Below are 18,602 nucleotides of genomic sequence, written 5' to 3'. Positions count from 1 at the left end.
ATAAACATTACATAAAAACATGGTACAAAAACAGCCCAGATTTTTTTCTCTTGTCCCTGTTAAAGCAAATGTTAAATATGAGCGTTTTGAAAGATGTGAAATATTTAGCTGTTTTTTATTTATTTATTTACATATTATTAATAGTTATCGTTCATAATAAATAATCAGAATTAAGCTCTGTGTGAAACGTACAATTTACTTCTTTTTTTTCAGAGAAACATTTGAGTTTATTATTTTCTTTCCTCGATCCTGAACATTAACTCACTACAAAGCAAGTTTACTTATTTCATACCCAAAGGCAATTCAATGTGCTTAACACAAATAAGAGAAACATTTAAAGAAAAATAAAAAACAGATTAAAATTGTTAAAAGATTCAAGACTTATTGTATTTACAGTGAATAAAATGATGTTGTGACATGGTGCATTATCCTGCTGGAAGTAGCATCAGAAGATGCTCCACTGTGGTCATAAAGGGATGGACATGGTCAGCAACAATACTCAGGTAGGCTGTGCTGGTTAAACCAGACCACGTTGGTACTAAGGGGCCCAAAGTGGGACAAGAAAATCTCCCCCCACCATTACACCAGCAGCAGCCTGAAGCGTTGATCCAAGGCAGGATGGATCCATGTTTTCATGATGTTTCCAGCAGATTCTGAACCTACACTTTCAGGGGAAAAAAAGACCTAATTAAGGTATACAAATACTTACCCCTGGGGTGGTACCCTCAGCAGTGAGTACTTTTTCATGCCCTGGTTGATTGTACCTCATAAATACAAGTGTTGTACTTCTGGTGAATGTCTGTCTCCACAATACACACATTCACATGCTGATGAAAATTTTGAGACAAGGTGGTGTTAAGTGTCCTGACCAGATAAGGTTTGAGAAGTGGTCTGAGGAAACATGGACTCAAACCACCAACCTTCTGAGTGCAGAAGAGCAGTTTACAAATAAAAGAGGATAATGTGAAAGATGTTAAAAAATTTGTGAAATCTTCCTTCATTCATAGAAAAAAAATGGTGAAAATATCTATCATTCACAAGCTGGAGCGTAAATGAACCTTTTAGGTCCTCAGAAAGATACAGTCACCATGAAGTCTTAGTGGGTACATAAATCCCTTATGGGACAGACATTAACCATTTTTTCTGACCTTCGAGTCTGAACGTGCAGCTGAAACTAAGACTTATCAGACCAGACAACATTTCTCCATCTTCTATTGTCCAGTTTTGGTCTGGCTCAGTTTTCCATTCTTAGCTGGCAGGACCGGCACCCAGTGTGGATTTCTGATGGTCATCAGCATAACTTGGTTGGAACCAGTGCTTACTGGACTTCCTGTTGCCTTTCTATCATCTCCAACCAGTCTGCCCATTCTCCAGACATTCTGGTCCAGACAACTGCTGCTCACTGGATATTTTCTCTTCTTCAGACTCTTCTCTGGAAACCCTACAACTGGTTGAATGAAAATCCCAGTAAATACTCGGACCAACAACCACACCACATTCAAAGTCACTTAAATAATTTTTTCTTTCTTTTTCTTTCTTTTTCTGATGCTCAGTTTGAAGTCATCTTGTCCATGTCTACATGAGTAAATACGTTGAGTTGCTGCCATGTGATTGCCTGACACGTTAACAAGCAGTTGAACAGGTGAGTGTGTAAAATGGCTGATAAGTGTGAACTGGAGCTTTTAGCTGCCATATTAATTACAGAAGAGTGGGCGGAGACCAAAATCAAAGCAAAAATTGAGTAAAATTTACTCTGAACATACACATTGCTACAGCCTCGTGACAGATATGTGTAAAATTTCCGGAAGCGTCAGTTAGTTGGAAGAAATTAAGCATGTTTCTGTGACATTTAACCACGTGTGCCCAGTAGAATAATTGAATGCTGTCCATTTAATTATGATATGGAGCATCCACAAATTCACACCAACACAAAAAAAATTGCCATAACATTTTATTTTCATGACTGCTTCACACTGCAATGATCCTTTCTAAAGGTATGTACATATAATTTGCTCCCAAAGTAAATAAAATAATATCCAGTGTGGAGTAAAGGGAGAAAAAGAAGGTAATGGAGTTAACGAAAAGTAAAGCACAAAACAAACAATGAAACATCATAAAATATATAGTACTGATCATAAAGAATCTGAGTTTTTGTTTATATAATATTGCCAGTGATTTAAATTTTTATAATAGGAGGTAGGGTTACAGAAACATGAAATGTATTGTTGGTACAACCACTGCAAGGTGCTAGCAGTTGTCAACAGCGCCCTCTGGTGGCGTGGCTGTGAACAACATTTCCTTCCCAAAGTCATGACTGGACTCAAATTTCAGGTAAGGTCATGCAAATACTTAGGCTTCTTTTGTCCACAGATCTGTCAAATAATATTAAATATAATTATATAATTAAGGAAATATTTTTATTTTAACCTCATTAATTTGATCATTGGGAAATCAACTCTTACTTTGCATGTGGTTTATGTCTATTGCGGTGCTGCATTTAAATATATATATTTATATATTTCACATAGTAGAACTAGAAAAGATCTGAAAATCAGATCACTGTCAGGATATTTTAAGACACTTTTTCTTTTCATGTACTGATAACATGACAGTGAAGTGACAGAGCTTCAGTCTAGTTATCTACCACAAATTCAGCAGAGTGCTTTCATTATTTCGTGGCTAATAAAAGGCCTTAATAAGGACCTTGAGACTATGTGATGCATACTACTTAAAAGTGGTGCAAAAAAAGAAAGAAAGAAAAAGAGAGAGCTAGTTATTCAGAACTGACACTCCAAGTGATGTCTCCTGATCTCTGCTGACTTCGGTTTACACTCAGGATCACATTTGGCTTGTAATGCAGACTGAATTCATTTGGGACTACAAATGCAGATTTTTACCCTTTTCATCTTGACTTTGGTTTTAAAGCGATGAACTCTAGCATTGCATTTTGCATGATGATTACAATTTAATAAATGTCTTTAAATAAGGCAAAGTTCATTACAAGGTACCACACTGCAATTCATTATGAATTAACATACGTGTTGCACCACCCAAGGAAATATTTAAATCGAGTTTTCCTAGTCTTGTTCAAGTCAGCACATACATACACACCAGCCAATGTTGCTTATCTTAAAAATATCAAATAAAATATTTTGTTTATGCTAAGTAAGATAAGAAAGAGCACAGTGTTTCCAAGCTCAACATCCGTGAGGTATATATAATTTCAGGCTGTGCACCGACGACGCATCTTGAAATCCCTCATTTCAGCCATTTTTATGAAAGAGGGCGAACATTTCCTCTGTAATCAGAGATGCACATGAAGGATAAACTCAGCCTCCACCACACAAAACAAACTTCCCCTGTTGTTCTAATAATGTGGTGCCATCTTGACCTTCATGTTTAAATGTATTCCCTCTTATGTGTCAAATGAGAAAAGCTGACCCGACTTAAGGTGGTACGAGGTCTTTTTCACCATTTTCTTAGTAATAATCATGCTCTAATATAGATTTAATCAATTTTCTGTGTAACCTTGGGATGCATCTTTATGTGTGAGCATCAATACTGCTTGTGCTGCGCAGGGCTGAAGTTTTGTTAATTCATTGCCTGATATACCCAGTATGTGAAAATGAAATGGAGTGCTTCCAGTGCGATCAATTGGCTGGATGTGTGAATGGATGGCAAAAACCCTGCAGCATTATCCGATGCTTTGTTTCTATTTCAGTCATGTAAGCGTCGCTGGGCACAGCCAAACAAAAGAAAAAAAAAGAAAAATCCCCACACAATTTATTGATTCCTCAATGGTTTTGATTTACACTTCCTGTGACACCTACTGCATTGGCCAGTACAGCACCACAGGGTTGCTTCCAACCTCTGAAGCCGCCATTCCCACTGTGTGCTGAACGGGCCGATTAGAAGCCCACATTATTTTACTTTACCATGTTTCATTTAAGTTCCTGTACACACACGCACACACACACACACACAACTTGCAATAAGGCAAATAAACCAAACATTAAGCATTTAGTTAGATTAAGTAGTTCACCTAGAATATACTTTAGAAAAATAATATATTTATGACTCAGCATTTCAATCTATAGACAAGATCTGGAAAAGGATTTCCAAGAACTCCTCAGTGCTTGTGTTTGGTGTTAAAGGTGAGAAGTTTCCGTCATTCTATGGTCTGCCAGCAACAGTGTATGTAGATGGGTAACAGCTTAAGGTCCAACACTATGAACGGAGGAAAAGGTATTTTATTTTACTAAAGAAGAAGCACTGTGGTTTAAATAACAGTTCTTGGCCCACTCGGGTTGATGGGTGAAATGGATTAATAAGCTCCACATCCACACTAAACCATATGTGAAGGAAGTAGCCTTAGCGTTTATCCTATATTCTATACTTAAAATTAAAATCTTAATGTTTATTTAGTCTCATTTAACCCTCTGCAGCTCCAGCCACCACTTCTGTAATCTATTATCTGTCGCTCTGCAACCTTAAGCTTCCTCGGGCGCCGTGGGTCTCTTCAGGTCCCGGATCTGCTTGATCAGATAGTTTTTCTCGTCGCAGAACTGCTCGTCTTCAGATCTGTCTGTCTGGAAGTGACTCAGGAAGTCCACAAGCTTGGTCTGGTTTTTCAGCAGTATGTCAAGCACAGGCTGAGTCTTGTTGGGGTTTGCAACAAATACCTGTAGAAAAAAAGAGAAAATGTGAAATTCAGGTGGCTGCAGTAACCAAGATGTTCTTATTGTACTCATTTAAAAGAGACGATATGAGCCATTTTCTTTCATGCGTCATGTTGCCTTTCACAACACAATCTTAACTTCAACGTAGAAAATATCTGAAGAAATTTTGATGGGTGCGAATGCAGCTACTGCCCGTTCAGATACGCACTTTGGCTGCATAAAGCATGCATTATGGGCCAGCAAGATGTCAGAAAGACGGAGCATCCGTGTAACTATGGTGACAGAAAAGGTCCTAATGAGTGAGGGAAGTGGTGCTGCCAGACATACTCTCTGATGAGCAGAGATCTATGTAAAATACTCGAGTGTGTGTGTGAGAAGAGTATTTAAATGCGGAATCAGAGCACTTTCTGTGTGGTGGGTGCATGAATTCAATGTTGCATCAAAATCACCTGAATGAGTTGCATGTTTTAAACTTCTGAGGGGGAGGAGTCAACACTGCAGGTTAAAGTTTAGGTGGAAAAAGGACTTTTTTTATGGCTTTACTGCTTCTGAGCCGTTACCGTTTGCTGCTGTTGCACTGAAATCTGAAAAAACGGAGCTTATTTGATCTTATGCAGAATAGTAATACGTGGGCCTCGATGCTAATAAGCACTGGCACCCATAATTAACTGAACTGCACTCATGATGCAGATTTTATGTCCAAACCTTGAAGACGTGGAATGCTTCAAACTGGATGTTTCGGCTGTTATCTCTCAGCAGGTTCATCATCAGTTTCAAGTTTTCTGCCCGACTGATGTATTTTGTCATGACTGTGAAGTTGTGTCTATCCAGGAGGAGTTCCCCGAGGAGCTGGAAAACAGCCGATAACTGAATCAATGCACAGACAACTGAAGCAAGGAGGCGTTTAACTGGAGCCTACGGCCGAGGCCAACATTTGATTTAACAGAGCAGATGTGGGTACCTTCAAAGACTGCCGTTTGGTGACGTAGTTGTCAGAATGCAGGAGCTTCTCGTACTCTGTAAACACCTGAAAAGACATTTGAAAAGTGCGTTGAGCAGAAAATGAGCAGGTTTTCATTTGAAGGTTAAACTTGGGAGAGAAATCTCACCCTGTCATAGTTGTTCTCCAGGAAATCTGCACACATAATCTTGTGTCTTGTGAGAAGATCCTGAGAGGAGACAGGAGCAGGAAAAGATTATATCATGATAATGTTCAGCTGAATGCTAGCTCAGATAAAAATAACTTTGAATTTCTGTATAAGTTAGAAGTTTATTTTCAAACATAAAAGGGAAGAAAAAAAGTTCACACTGTATAAAAAAAACAAAACAAAAAGCTAAAAATTTCCAGCCTTTCCCTTTAAATCATGTTGGTACAAAACAGGAGAAATCAGAAGAAAGAACTTTTCAAGGCCCCCGTTACTTCTTTTCTTTGTATATAAAGTGTCATTACACACGAATATTCAAGGTATCAAATAAAAAAATACCTGCACCCATACAGTAACAGTAATTTATGGTTGTACATTCATGGGAATCTACATGTTTCCATCCTGTATTACTTCAGTATATTATTTTAAAATAGTCTTAAACTTGATAAAAGTCTTACACGACTGCATGTCATTGCTCCACTTGTTCCATAAATTAAGTCTATGGATTGTAGGAAAATAAAGCTCTGTGTTCTTACCAGGGATTTTTTTAAACACACATAATCCTCATGAACCATATTTGCTTTTCCTCGCCTGAAACATTTTAGCATTCACAAGATAATCACCAATCTTTTTAAAAATTTTATAAGGTTCAATCCATAAGGAAAAAAAAAAAAACCTCCATCCATCCATTTCCTGACCCCACTTTTTAAAATAATAACAATAGTAATAATAAAACTGATGATTTTCTATAAATCAGTCCAAATAGTGTTGAGAGAGAACATAAAACACTCATTTCCAATGTTTAATCTCATTCTGTCTATATTCTCAAATCCACAAAACAAAAAAACCCAATAATGCAGAATTATAAAAATGTCTCCTGCTTTTCTCTCAAGTCCTATCAAAATTTGAATTTTGCTGTCTGAAAGTTTGATTCAGGGTGAAACTTTTGTTCCCTGGTAAACACTATCACTGTCTCCCATCAGAAATGCACCGAGTACGACTCCAGAGTTTTTCCACATTGTGTTTCTGATAAAAGGTGAAAGAATGCCATCTTCAGTTATGAGGGCTTCACTATCAAATGTGAGTGAAACAGGCATTTATCCAGGTTAAGCAGATTTGTTTTGCAAAGAAGCTTCAAAACACTAAACTCAAATGAATAAAAAAAAAAACAAACAAACTGATTTTTATTTTTTTTCCCTCCAGGACATGCAGAACTGCTGGAGTCAAGAACATTCAAGGGTTCAGTCCAGCGTCCTGGACCAACAGAAGGCTCATATGGAGGTGCTCATCCACCAGTCAGAGAAATTCAAAAACACCATTTTCAAGAGGCTTGGACTTTCCACCTAGAAAGACCCCCTCCCCATGCTTCGGCCCTAGCGAGCCAAAAGCAAAGTCCCAGATCATCAGTCTAAGGAAAGAGGATAACCCCTGATGTCCACCGGGTGCGTGTGCGGCACGTTACAGCTGCACCACGGCCTCCGCTGCTATTCGCAGCCATTTTAGCCAGTGGTTTGGTTTCCACCGGGTGCGACGCAGTGCGTATCAGAAGCGTCCCAGAAGTGCCTTGTCACGGCTCTCTGCTAAATTTATGTGCCGAGTCTATTTTCGACGAGCAAGCGCCCAGAATGCGTCAATTTCCGCAGTTCAGATAGGAGCAGACAGGAAATCAGACAAGGGAGTAGTATAAAAGCGTCCTTATTTTTCAAAATAAAAGCCCCCGTGCAGATGTTTGCTGCTGAACCATGAAAACATGACGTGTTTAACCGGTCAGGGGGTCTGGAGGGTTTTTTTTCATCATGGACGACTAGACGCTTATCCTAGAAGTGGAGATTTTGGGATCTCGCAGACCCAGCTAGGTGGACAGCACTTGCCGGTGCTCCACCCCTGACACGCTCCAGTGTAGACTGCCATTTTACCAAATGTTTAAGAGATCACCCCATCACCATACCATCCGATTTCTTTCCAACCATATTTCATCTTGGAAGACAATAGTTCCCTACTATCCTTCCTTTTTTAATATGTTGGACAGATCGCAGCCCAGTTTTGGTAGTTTCAGCATCTGCTTAGATGTTTTCTTACTTGATGCCAATAATTTGACCATTCTGAAACAAATTAGCATCTTTTCCACAACCACACAACTTCTGACATGATTATTTAAGAAATGATAAGCTACTGACTGAATCAGTTATGATTAAAAACTTGTAGCCATCTAAAACGTAATCATTCATGCAGTAATTACCCAGTGGCTCTTATCTTATCTTATTTACTTAGTTGAATCCAGGTGATGACGTTTTTTTGGGACAGTGTATATGTTTCCACCAATGGGTGGGGGTTAGGCTGAGGCGGGGCACATTTTTTGGGTTTCCATGTGTGAAAACTGGGAAGGGTGTCCTAATATCTGTCCTGTCCCACTTTTTGGGGGATCCTTCAATGGGGTAACAACCTAACTGATCCAATCCAAAAGGGTGGAGCTCGACATGCTGCATTCTACTGATTTTTTTTTAACCAAAGGCCCTTCCTGTGACCTGGCATAAAAACAAAGCAGGAATTGCTCCTCGTTTAGAGTAATGTAATGCTATTAAATAGCTGAGGCATCTATCGCTTTCCGGGTGATACTCCACCTAACAGGTAAGGTTATAGTTGGCTGTGGGAACGCCACCAGATTACAGTTTACAGACCATATCCGCACCATAACCGTCCCATCCCCTTGGTGAAAACGAGGCTTAGAAAGATGATTATTGACCACCAATGTTCGCTCTTACGGTCTAGAATAAAAACCTGCACTCTGCTGTGCCGTGTGCAGCCATCGACACAGCCGTGTCACTTTATATCAACATGCAGAGGAACATGGACATCGAAGTGGAGATAACCTGCCGTGCTTTGCTACTCAAGATTGCACAAGCATCAGAAAATGCCTTTGTGCAGCAACAGGTCAACATGACAACCGTGATGAACAACTGCAGCCGAGTCGCCCAGGCTGAGTGCTGACAGCTCTGCTCAATACAGGACTGAAGTAAATAAGCCAGTCTGCACAATCGTTATTTATAAATGAAGAATAGTGACTGCAGAAATCCAAAGACTGTCTTTTTTTATTCCTTTCTCAGCCATCCGAGTGCAGCAGTGAGGGCCAGCACAGCGGCAACTATCAGCAGACAGCAGCAGCGTTAACAGCAGGACAAAGTTTCACCCCTCGATTCCTCCCAGCTGTCAGCAAGATGTCGCTGGACGCTGCAGCTGAAGTCAGGTAAGTTAACACCTCATTCAGTTATGAGGCTTGGTTGTTCTTAGTTTATGTCCTTTGTTAAATTAAATTCAATACTGTGAAAGAAACTTGTATCTGAAGGCATCATAATCACACCACCTTCAAAGCACTGGCCCAGCACAGAGACTGTTTCCAGCTGTGGCAAAAGACCATCCCAGCAATGGATCTACTTTCACTGGAAGAGACTGTAAGGAATGGCCTTACAAGGCAGAGGACACAGCTGCATGGAGATGCAGAGATGGAAACTGCCTGGATGGACATCACTACTTTCATATTTTCTTCCCACGACTCCACAATAGGCATTTTGTATAATTGCACCTTAATGGATTAGACTAAATTTTTGACAATAAAAGACAGAAATTTCTCAATCAACATGGAAAAAAATAATTGTAAACTATAAGATATATCAATGGGGAGCAGCTGGTACAGATTTTCCTAACAACGCGCTTTGTTCTCAGACTGTACATGTGGTTCCTAGATTTTTCTTTTTCTTGGGGATAAATTATTCCAGATTACTGAACGAGACACATCCTTTACTCTGTGTTCTGGGGGAATCTTTGGGACTGTATTCTTCTACTTGCATAATGTTGCAGAAAGAAGGAAGAAGAAATTCTCTAGCTTTTCATTATCAGCTCCCTCTAAACTTTTTAACTTATTCCATGGTTTGCATATAAATACTTGGAATTGTTGGTGGAAAAGATGACTTTTCATTTTTGCTGTTAACAAAATTAAACTGAATTTTAAAAAGCTTTTTTTTGTTGGATTATCTATTAATGTCAGCCATCTAAACTGGAAGCGAGTAGAATAGAATAGAATAGAATGGAAAATACTTTATTAATCCCTTTGGAGAGTCCTCAGGGAAATTTGGGTACCAGCAGCAATACAACACCAACAGTAAAGCAGGATAAGCACTAAGATATAATATATACAGGTATAAAGTAAAATAGAGGCAATAAGGTGCAAGACAAGAATACCGTAAATAAACAAGTTAGGGATCTTCAACTTTTGGGTAAAATTTACAGAAAATGTAAAAAGTTGGTGCTACACTGATATTATATCATGAATGTAGATCAGTTCAGTGGAATCATGTGATGTAATTCCTTCATCTAAAATTATTTACTGAAAGAAAACCTAACAGTGGTGGGTATAGCTCCACATAAAATGTCAAAGTATCATTAACTTGTCATGTGTTTGGTGTCGTCTTGGTCTAATGAAGTCTACATGTCAACAGGATGATGAAGAGGACTGTTTAGATATAAGCTGTCACTGAACCAGAACAGCTGGTGCTACATTCATGGTTCAGACACTTGTTTTGGTGGTTAATGATTTTGTTAGAGAACAACTGGTTATGAAATAAGAACTTGGACACTGAAAAGTTGTACATGTGCACTTGCAGGTTTAGAGAGGGTCGAATTAAGTTCACCTATAAAAGTTATAATGAATTTTAGGTTCATTCTGACAACATACAAAAAGTCAAATACCCCAAACTAAAAAACTGAGTAGACTTAAAATATTGTCTTCAATCAAATATTTTCTTTTAGTAGTTTTGTGATTTCTTGGTTTCTGATTACTCCCCTACCTCAAAATGGTATGTTTGCTTTAATACAAAAAAGTCCATACAGAATTTTATGTGTTTACCACAAACATCCAGATATATTCACCATTGCTGGTTAAAAAAGTCAAGTAAACAAACTCAACTGGACAGCATTATGTAAAGATTGAAAGAATGAAATAAAAAAAATGTATTAATCCCAGAGGGAAAGTTGTAGTGTTGTACTAGGGTTTGTTTCTACAAAAACAACAATCAATTTCAAGATAATGCCTTATAATAACATTTGATCATATCGTATTGATAATATTTCAAGCAATACTATTTATTCAATAAGGGCTTGTACTCATTTCCTCACTTATTGGTTTTTGCTTTGATATGAACTCAGCTGAAAGATTTTAAGCCACAAGAACAATCAGTGTCAAAAAAATGCCTGTCCTTCAGATGTTCATTCAGTAAAAAGTCAATAATAAAAAGGTAAATGGTTATATAAGGTCCTTTATCCTCATCTAGATTCTACAAATAGCAATGATGGCAGTGCTGCTATCGTTGTTTTATCTCATTACCACCGTGTCAGGCTGTAATAATTAATATCAAAAACACTTATGAATAAAGTCAAGCCTTTTTTCAATTAACTTTATTTACTAAAGATAAAGACATGTAAACAAGCAAGCAGAAATGAAAGGGAACAAGAGCTTAACTAGATAGTTATGTAATACTCCTCAATTGTTTATTAGGTTTTTCACTACTTAAAAGGGGAAATGATGTAGAATCATCACTGGTCAAATTCTTCTTCTGCTGAAGCGTTTCTCAACAGGGGTATTTACACGCAGTTTATTTAGCCTGTATGGAAGTTAAACGTCTGAAGCTATTATATTATTACAACAGGTTTCAGCATGACGAGCTAAATATGGTTCTTTGATGACTAAAACACGACGAGATGTGTGAGTTTTTTTTAACGAGACGGGACGAAAACGTTAGTGGGTGGTCTGTCAGACGTTCAGAATGCAGGACATGTCTGCCTGCTGTGCAATCTGTCTGCCAAAAGCTAAAAGACCTTTTTTAGTTGTCCTCAACTACAACTGGACTAAAACTATGAAACACAGAAATGACTAAAATGTGACTAAGAGTATAACTGAGGTGGCTGCCAAAAAATTAAAAGCCTTCACACACCAGAGTATATAACAGGAAATTAAAATACACCTCATCGTAGTCTCCTTTGTACACAATCTCACACACACACACACAAACAAAGCGGATGTACACTCCCCCCACCCGCTCATACCCCATTCTGTACAAACTCTCATCTCTAGTTACTGTCTCTTAACTGAATGTAAGTATAAAAATATCAACAGAAAGAAAACATCTGGCTTGACGCTGACGGGGAATCGGTGTCTTGGGGATCCAGTCACACCGGAAGTCAGCCTACCCATGACCAAAGAGGGCCCACCCAGGTCAGAGCAGGCCGGGGTCCACACCACAGCCACAGGGCTGCAGTGCAGGACCCCCAGCCACCCAGACAAGGAAAGTCACCATGGCAACAACCCTGCAGACAGAGCAGGGAGATCCAATGGTGTGGAGGAAACACTGGAGTTAAAAAGTAAAAACAAGACTAAATACACTTTACTGATATGATAAAATAGGAATAAAAATACAGATTTCAGGAAACTCCAGATTTCAGGAAAATGATAAAGTATAATAAAAAAAAATAAAGTGGGAAATAAAAACTGTGTACTTGGGTAAAACCAAACAATAAAACGGAGAGCCACATAAATAGGTGGCATCTAACATAATTAGAAAAATAAAAATACTGGCTCCCAGTCACATCCTTGCAAAAATGGCCATGAAACCAGCATTTTTTTGTTTGTTTGTTTAAAGTATAGTAATTACTTTGATATGACAGCACACTACAGCTGAAATTGACAACTCTTCCACCTGCAGTGTAAACACTGGGAAGAAGAATCAAGCACAAAGCTCATACTAACTTTCCAACACTGAAGAAAAAAACAAGACCTTTTCATAGCCTACTGTTGTCAAATCAGACGTTTTTTTTGTCCATATGTGACCCATTACGAAATTTTTTTCTTACAGTCTGAAGAGCACAAATCTGATTTTTCCAAATCAGATCCAGCATGCTTTCATGTGTGGTCCTAAATCAGAAACATATCTGCTGTTCGTCAGAGTGACTTTAGTCTGAACTATCATGTCATATTTCATCCAACCTTTACATCACTGAAGTGAGACAGACGTTATATCTGCAATGGAGGAGATGGGGCAGAGCAAAATGTAAACAATGGACTAAATAGGGCGTAGCATCGTCACCAATTTTCTGAATCAATTCAATTCACAACAGCCCATTTCGATAAGTTTTCGATTAAATCTGATTCAATATTGATTAATTTACAGCTAATTGTGTAACACCACCTCTTTTTTCTGAATATTAAAAGACATTCTCAGCAAAATATTTTTATAAAACTGCATGAGTGCATTTACTTGACAATCAAAATCAGTTATCTGGGAGTAATCTGATTACTTTAATAATCTCACACAGCTATTTGAATTCTGAAATACCAAAACAATACAGTGTTTCCCCAGATTCACAGCCAGAAACGCTGTGATGATCAAAAAAATCCAACTCAGGACAGAAAAAAAGTTAAACTTTTTAAATGTCCTGATGAAAGTGGAGTCACTCTAAATTTTCTTAAAGTTCAGATCTCAGATAGCTGAGAGCCCACAGTCTCAGCGTTAGCTGCTAATGTGTGCGGTAATACGCTGCAAAATAATTTACAGGTGAATGTAATCCACACTGGTGAATGACAACATCTGAGTTTGACATTATGGAAAAATCACCCAAAAAAAAAATCTCACCTCAGCAAAAACCCTAAACAATGGTTTTTGTACACTCAACACAACTCAAATACTCAAATTCCCAAGACCTTTGCAGCTTTTAGTGATCCTTAGTGTGATTCACAGTACCAGCATGATTTCAAGTCAAAATGCATGACTGCTAAGCAAAATGCCAACAGACCGTAGTGTCTGTGTATGTCAGCGCAGTACTTAAAAAAAGATGGTGTACCTTGAATGAGGCGAAGGCATCTGAGGCGATGTCAAACGTAGAGAGCTCCACGTAACGGAAGAAGCAGTAAAATTCTTCAGAGAAGAGCACCGTCCTCGCCAAAGGCTCATGACGCAGACACTCTCTCAGCATCATGCCGCAGTTGAGAGCCACTTCAGCGCTCTCATATCTGTACAGAATAACACGTGTCAGGTCCAAAGGAAATTACACACATCAATAAAATTCATCAGACAATCGATGCAATCGTGAATAACGTGCATGTTTCAGATCCAACCCAGTCATTTTGGGCAGTGATGAGTATTTCATTTCTAACTATTGTCTATCCTGATATGGCAGGTAGTTTTTTGTTTGGGTTTTTCTTTTTTTTATTGGGGGGGGTCAAAACACAACTTATCTCAAGGTGCAGGAAAGCAGAATAATCTACTGAATCAGCGTGAAATGTCAGCTTTTGATGTTTGTCTATGACAGTCAAATTGAAAGGTCTTCTTTATAGACGTGACATTTTTTGGATTTAGGCACAAAAAAAAAATCATAGCACATAACTGGTCAAGACTGGACTCAATCCACTGGCAGCTGTTTAAACGACCACAAACCAGTGCAGCCAAAGGCTGTTCTCTAAGCTGTAAAACCAGTATTCTGCTATCTCATCAACATGTGAATACAACAAACTCCTGCTTGTTCCTCTGGGAGCTGTTGAAACACATACTGTTTAAGGCGAGGAAGCATGAGGAAAGTTTACACAAAGTCAAACAATATATAGTTTAAAAACAACTTCTTTCTGATGATTTTACAGCTGGATTTGCTTCCAAGATGAGACTTGATATTAAATCATGCAGCTGGAAAGATAAAGCACCAAGACTGAACAAACTATGAAATACTGCACTCCTGTATTCTACAAAGCTGAACTTACCCTTTCAGAAGCATGAAAAGGATCTGTGGGTGTGTAGAGATGTATTCTACTGTGGGCGTGCGAGTGCCAATCTGACGTCTCACTATATTGCTGAACAAATGGACCACATCCTTCTTGCCCTGTAAAACAACAAACACTCAGACAGATGAAAACTGACTGGGTGCTGTATGCAAAGACTATTTTGCTTAAGGTGCAGACACTCAGATCAGGCATGCACGTTCCCGCTGATCATTTAAGGGCTGTAATCAATGCAAGTAATCCTAAATCCAGCAAAGACACAAAAGCATTTTCCTCACCTCAAAATCAATCTTCTGCAGGTTTGCAATGAGTGCAATGAGAAGGTTGGTGTTGTATAGCTCTTGAGCAAGCTGAGCCACAGCTTCAGTCTGAGGCTCCTTGTCACCTGTTCCACAAAGCACTTCCTTCAGTGAAGCAAGACTTTTGGACACCTCCTCTGCAACCTTAGTAACAGAAAACAAATCAACAAGGATGGCAAGCAGTTAATTTTATGCAAATTTTAGATATAGTTTAAATGCATAAGTCTGAAAAATAATGAAAAATCCCAACCTTTTCACACTTTTTGCTGTCACTAGCATCCAGCTTTTCCATGTATGCAACATTATCCTTCAAACTCCTCACTATTTCAGCTGGATTCTTCTGAGACTTCCCAAAAGGAAACGGCATGGCTGTAGACAGCTTCCAAGTCCAGATTACTGCAGGAACACAACACTGCTTAAAACAAAAACAAACAACACAAGAACAACAACAAATAAATTATGATGTGGATTTGCAGCAGTTCAACTTCCTGTATCTGTTTGTATAAGGAAATGGCTTTAAAAACTCATATTCGAAGAGTTAAAATCACAGGCCACAAATCCAGGGAATCAGGGGATTCTTATCCGAGTAAAATAATTTATATATTTCCAAAAGCATGAAATAAACCATCTAAAAGGTAAAGTATGAAGACCTATAAAAAATGTACAACAACGAATACATCAGCAAAAGTGGCGACAAACGAAAGGCAAAATATCCATAAATGTATATTCAGCATCAGTAAGGATGTGAAAATTATTTTAAAGTTGTGTTTCATCTTGTGGCCATTTATTTACGATCTAGTTCATCATGGGGCTGTTATCAAAACCACTAATTTAGCACTAACCACTAATCAATAACATCCATTAATGTTAACATAAGCTAGTTTGCTAATGTCACTAACAATTATCAGCATATCATAATATCAAATAATGTTGCCTTTAGTTTATCTTATTGAAGACAAACACAAAAATACAATCACACCAGTGTTGTTTTTGGCAGGCATCTCCGTTTTAGTCTTCAGGATGAAAATGCTTATTAGTTTTAGTCACATTTTAGTCATTTCTAAGTTTGGTCGTTTTAGTCGACGAAAACTCAAAAAGGTTTTAGTCTAGTTTTAGTCAAATAAAAAAAAGTATTAGTCTTGAAACAAATTAATTCAGGTCAATAATGCGTATTAAAAAGTGGAATCAAGGTTGACAGGTTATAACAAGTACTGCAATTCATTTAAAAAGTTACCCTTAATGCTTCTGCATAATAACCAGATCTTTTACCAGACTGATAGCTTTAACCGAGACTTTCCCATCAACAGCGATGCAATGCTGCCGTGTTATACTTAAACTGCTGTTGGGCAGAAACCTTTTATTTCTATATTTCACCTTTTTTTTCATGAACTGATGCCCTAAATAGCAGATCTACAAGTTCAACAGATAGCAACACATTGTGAGCTTGTTTGGTTATTTTCATCAATAATTACAAAATTAAAAGGAACACTTTTAGACTTAGAAGGTTTCCCAGCCAACAGCAAATGCTTTCTGATCTACTTAGCGTTATGCATTGCACAGATAAAACGCTAACTGTGGAATCAATTACTCCAAAAAAGCAAAGAGCAACAACATTCTTACTTTGGTAACTGCGGCTTTATTTCTGAGAATTTTCTGAAGTGTAATACTCCACCCTGAACATCCACATGCCCAAAATATGAGCAAAGGATGAGGAAGACATGCTCAACTTGACCTGGTCTGCCAGTGAGATTTTGATGGATTATAGTTAAAATATTTCCATATATCGTTTCGTCGCTTCGGACCACCAAACCCCTTCGTCGACGCTGCCGCCATGATTCATCTATGAATGAATGAGCTGCTTGTCTGTGTGTCCTGCACGTCACAGGCCAAGGTGCAGCAGCATTGCTGACTGACAGATGGCGCTCACATAGACACAATATGTCTGCATTTTTAATGTCAGACAATCAGCCCTGAACATTTTCGGCTCTTCAATGAAATCTCACAAACGTCTCGTCATGTTTTCGTCATCAGAAAGCCATTTTTAGCTCGTCACCGTCTCGTTATCACCATGAAAAATAAATTCATCGTTGACAAAACAACACTGGATCACACCCCAGGCAATTAAAACGATACACCATTGTTGTTTGTTAACATCAGTTTGTTGACATTACATGTCGCTTTATCTGATGTAGCAACTCACAGCGACTTATGATGATGTATGATGGTAAAGCAGGGGTATGTCCTTTTCTCAGGGGAATGTTTTCACCCCTTCCCTCTTACCACTTTGTTTTAAGGGGCAAGTGGTAGGAAAAAGCAAGGGGTAGGAAAAAGGGTTAAAAAAAGAAAAAAGAAGAGAGAAATGGGATTGGGTTTGATGTCAAGTGTATTGACATCAAACAAAAAATGAAAATCCCTGACTTTTTGTGTGTAGTGCAAAGATTAACAATTATAATTAATATTTGCAAAATCACAACTACTCCAAAACAAATTTGCAGTGTTTGAGTCTTTCAGTCTGGGTATAACCGTCCTTGGCAGGAGGACTGGGGGGCCTTTTCACACGCCTGTGCCCACGGAGCCCGATGTTTCATAATCCGGCCCTGGTTACAGCTACGTTATTTGACGAACAAAAATTAAAATAACACAACAGCTGACAAAGGTGACTATCGTTTATAACATTAGTAACATCAGATTAGCCGATTTTGGGGGGTGCATCGAGAATATTTGTGCGAAACTAACACTGCTACGACGAGTTTGCAATGTAGTGAGTAAACGTTAAACAAGCTGGGCCACATAAGGAAAAGCTAACTTTTAAAGCAGCACAGGTGACGGGGAGCATGACGTTGAAATGTCAACGTTACAGCATGTCCATCAGCAAAGTTGAGCTAGCTTGTGACCTAGTTAGCAGTAGCGAGAAAGAAGCGAACTAATGACAGGTCCTAGCTTGAAGTTTAGGGCCGTGGAAAACACACAAAACAAACAGCTGACAAACAGTTTGGATTACTAATACTCACCGAATGACGTCTAGTTTTGAAGCCGAAAGACGGTGGGTAGCTAGAGGTTAGTTAGCAGGATAGCAAGTTGTCTCCACTTTTTTTTCTTCTTCTTTAATCAACGTTAATTTTTTTAACAAAAACATAGAAACGTGTGTAACGTTTTCTGAGACCTCTAGCCGTCGGACAAATACTAACCGACGACAACCATTTTTCATATCAAGTTCTCTGCCTACCGTAACTTGCAAGCTGCCTACTTGAGCTCAGAGAGTTGCTGGGCAAGCCTGTCTGACAACTTCATTTCCCTGTTCTGCTGTTGGGGAAACAGCCGTGCTCTTCTCATACCGGGAACACTGGGCGGATATGTTGTGCTGTACAAAATGACTGTCACCAGCTTCAGCCTATCACTTTGATCAAAGCTAAGATCTGGAAACACCCTCTCTAACAACAGTGCGTATGTTTCAAAGATAATATTTTCTCATGTGGGTGGTGAGACGGAAGACTATAACAGACGACGTCTTAACGGGCTACGCTGCAGATTAAATGAAGCGCATCCTAATTCTCCAGAATAGATAAGGTGTAGTTGTGAAATGGTAGAGGAAGTGGTTTAAATCATGCATGTGTTAAGCATAAAAGAAAACAGAGCACGGGCTACGTTTCAACTATCCAAAAAA

At 38.6% G+C, this 18,602-nt stretch overlaps 1 protein-coding gene across 7 annotated transcripts; it reads right to left on the bottom strand.

The window, feature by feature from the left end:
* Window positions 1-1,936: 1,936 nt before the first annotated feature.
* Window positions 1,937-18,329, bottom strand: cab39l1 (calcium binding protein 39, like 1). Of its 7 annotated transcripts, none has more exons than XM_041991078.1 (10): window positions 18,165-18,327; window positions 17,950-18,040; window positions 15,189-15,350; window positions 14,918-15,082; window positions 14,622-14,740; window positions 13,712-13,880; window positions 5,789-5,848; window positions 5,641-5,706; window positions 5,385-5,528; window positions 1,937-4,682 (listed from the first exon to the last, which is right to left on the bottom strand). In XM_041991078.1, exons 3-10 carry the CDS (start codon window positions 15,303-15,305, stop codon window positions 4,491-4,493), a joined length of 1,032 nt encoding a protein of 343 aa, XP_041847012.1. In that variant the 5' UTR covers window positions 15,306-15,350; window positions 17,950-18,040; window positions 18,165-18,327; the 3' UTR covers window positions 1,937-4,490. The 7 variants fall into 7 exon arrangements, with proteins under 7 accessions (XP_041847012.1, XP_041847013.1, XP_041847016.1 ...); XM_041991079.1 differs by having other exon boundaries at window positions 17,950-18,037; XM_041991082.1 differs by lacking the exon at window positions 17,950-18,040 and having other exon boundaries at window positions 15,189-15,353; window positions 18,165-18,329.
* Between the last annotated feature and the right edge of the window lie 273 nt (window positions 18,330-18,602).

Source organism: Melanotaenia boesemani, chromosome 7 (genome assembly GCF_017639745.1).
Source record: "Melanotaenia boesemani isolate fMelBoe1 chromosome 7, fMelBoe1.pri, whole genome shotgun sequence".
Classification (NCBI taxonomy): Eukaryota; Metazoa; Chordata; class Actinopteri; order Atheriniformes; family Melanotaeniidae; genus Melanotaenia; species Melanotaenia boesemani.
This window is presented reverse-complemented; position numbering and strand designations above follow the sequence as displayed.

What these genes read in the sequence shown, in the direction of transcription:
- cab39l1 (XM_041991082.1), bottom strand. Translation starts at nt 15,305, where the DNA reads ATGCCGTTTCCTTTTGGGAAGTCTCAGAAGAATCCAGCTGAAATAGTG. An exon ending in TGCAGAAGATTGATTTTGAG is followed by an intron (nt 14,741 to 14,917) that starts GTGAGGAAAATG and finishes GTTGTTTTACAG; the next exon opens with GGCAAGAAGGATGTGGTCCA. An exon ending in TGGAGAACAACTATGACAGG is followed by an intron (nt 5,707 to 5,788) that starts GTGAGATTTCTC and finishes ATGTCTTTTCAG; the next exon opens with GTGTTTACAGAGTACGAGAA.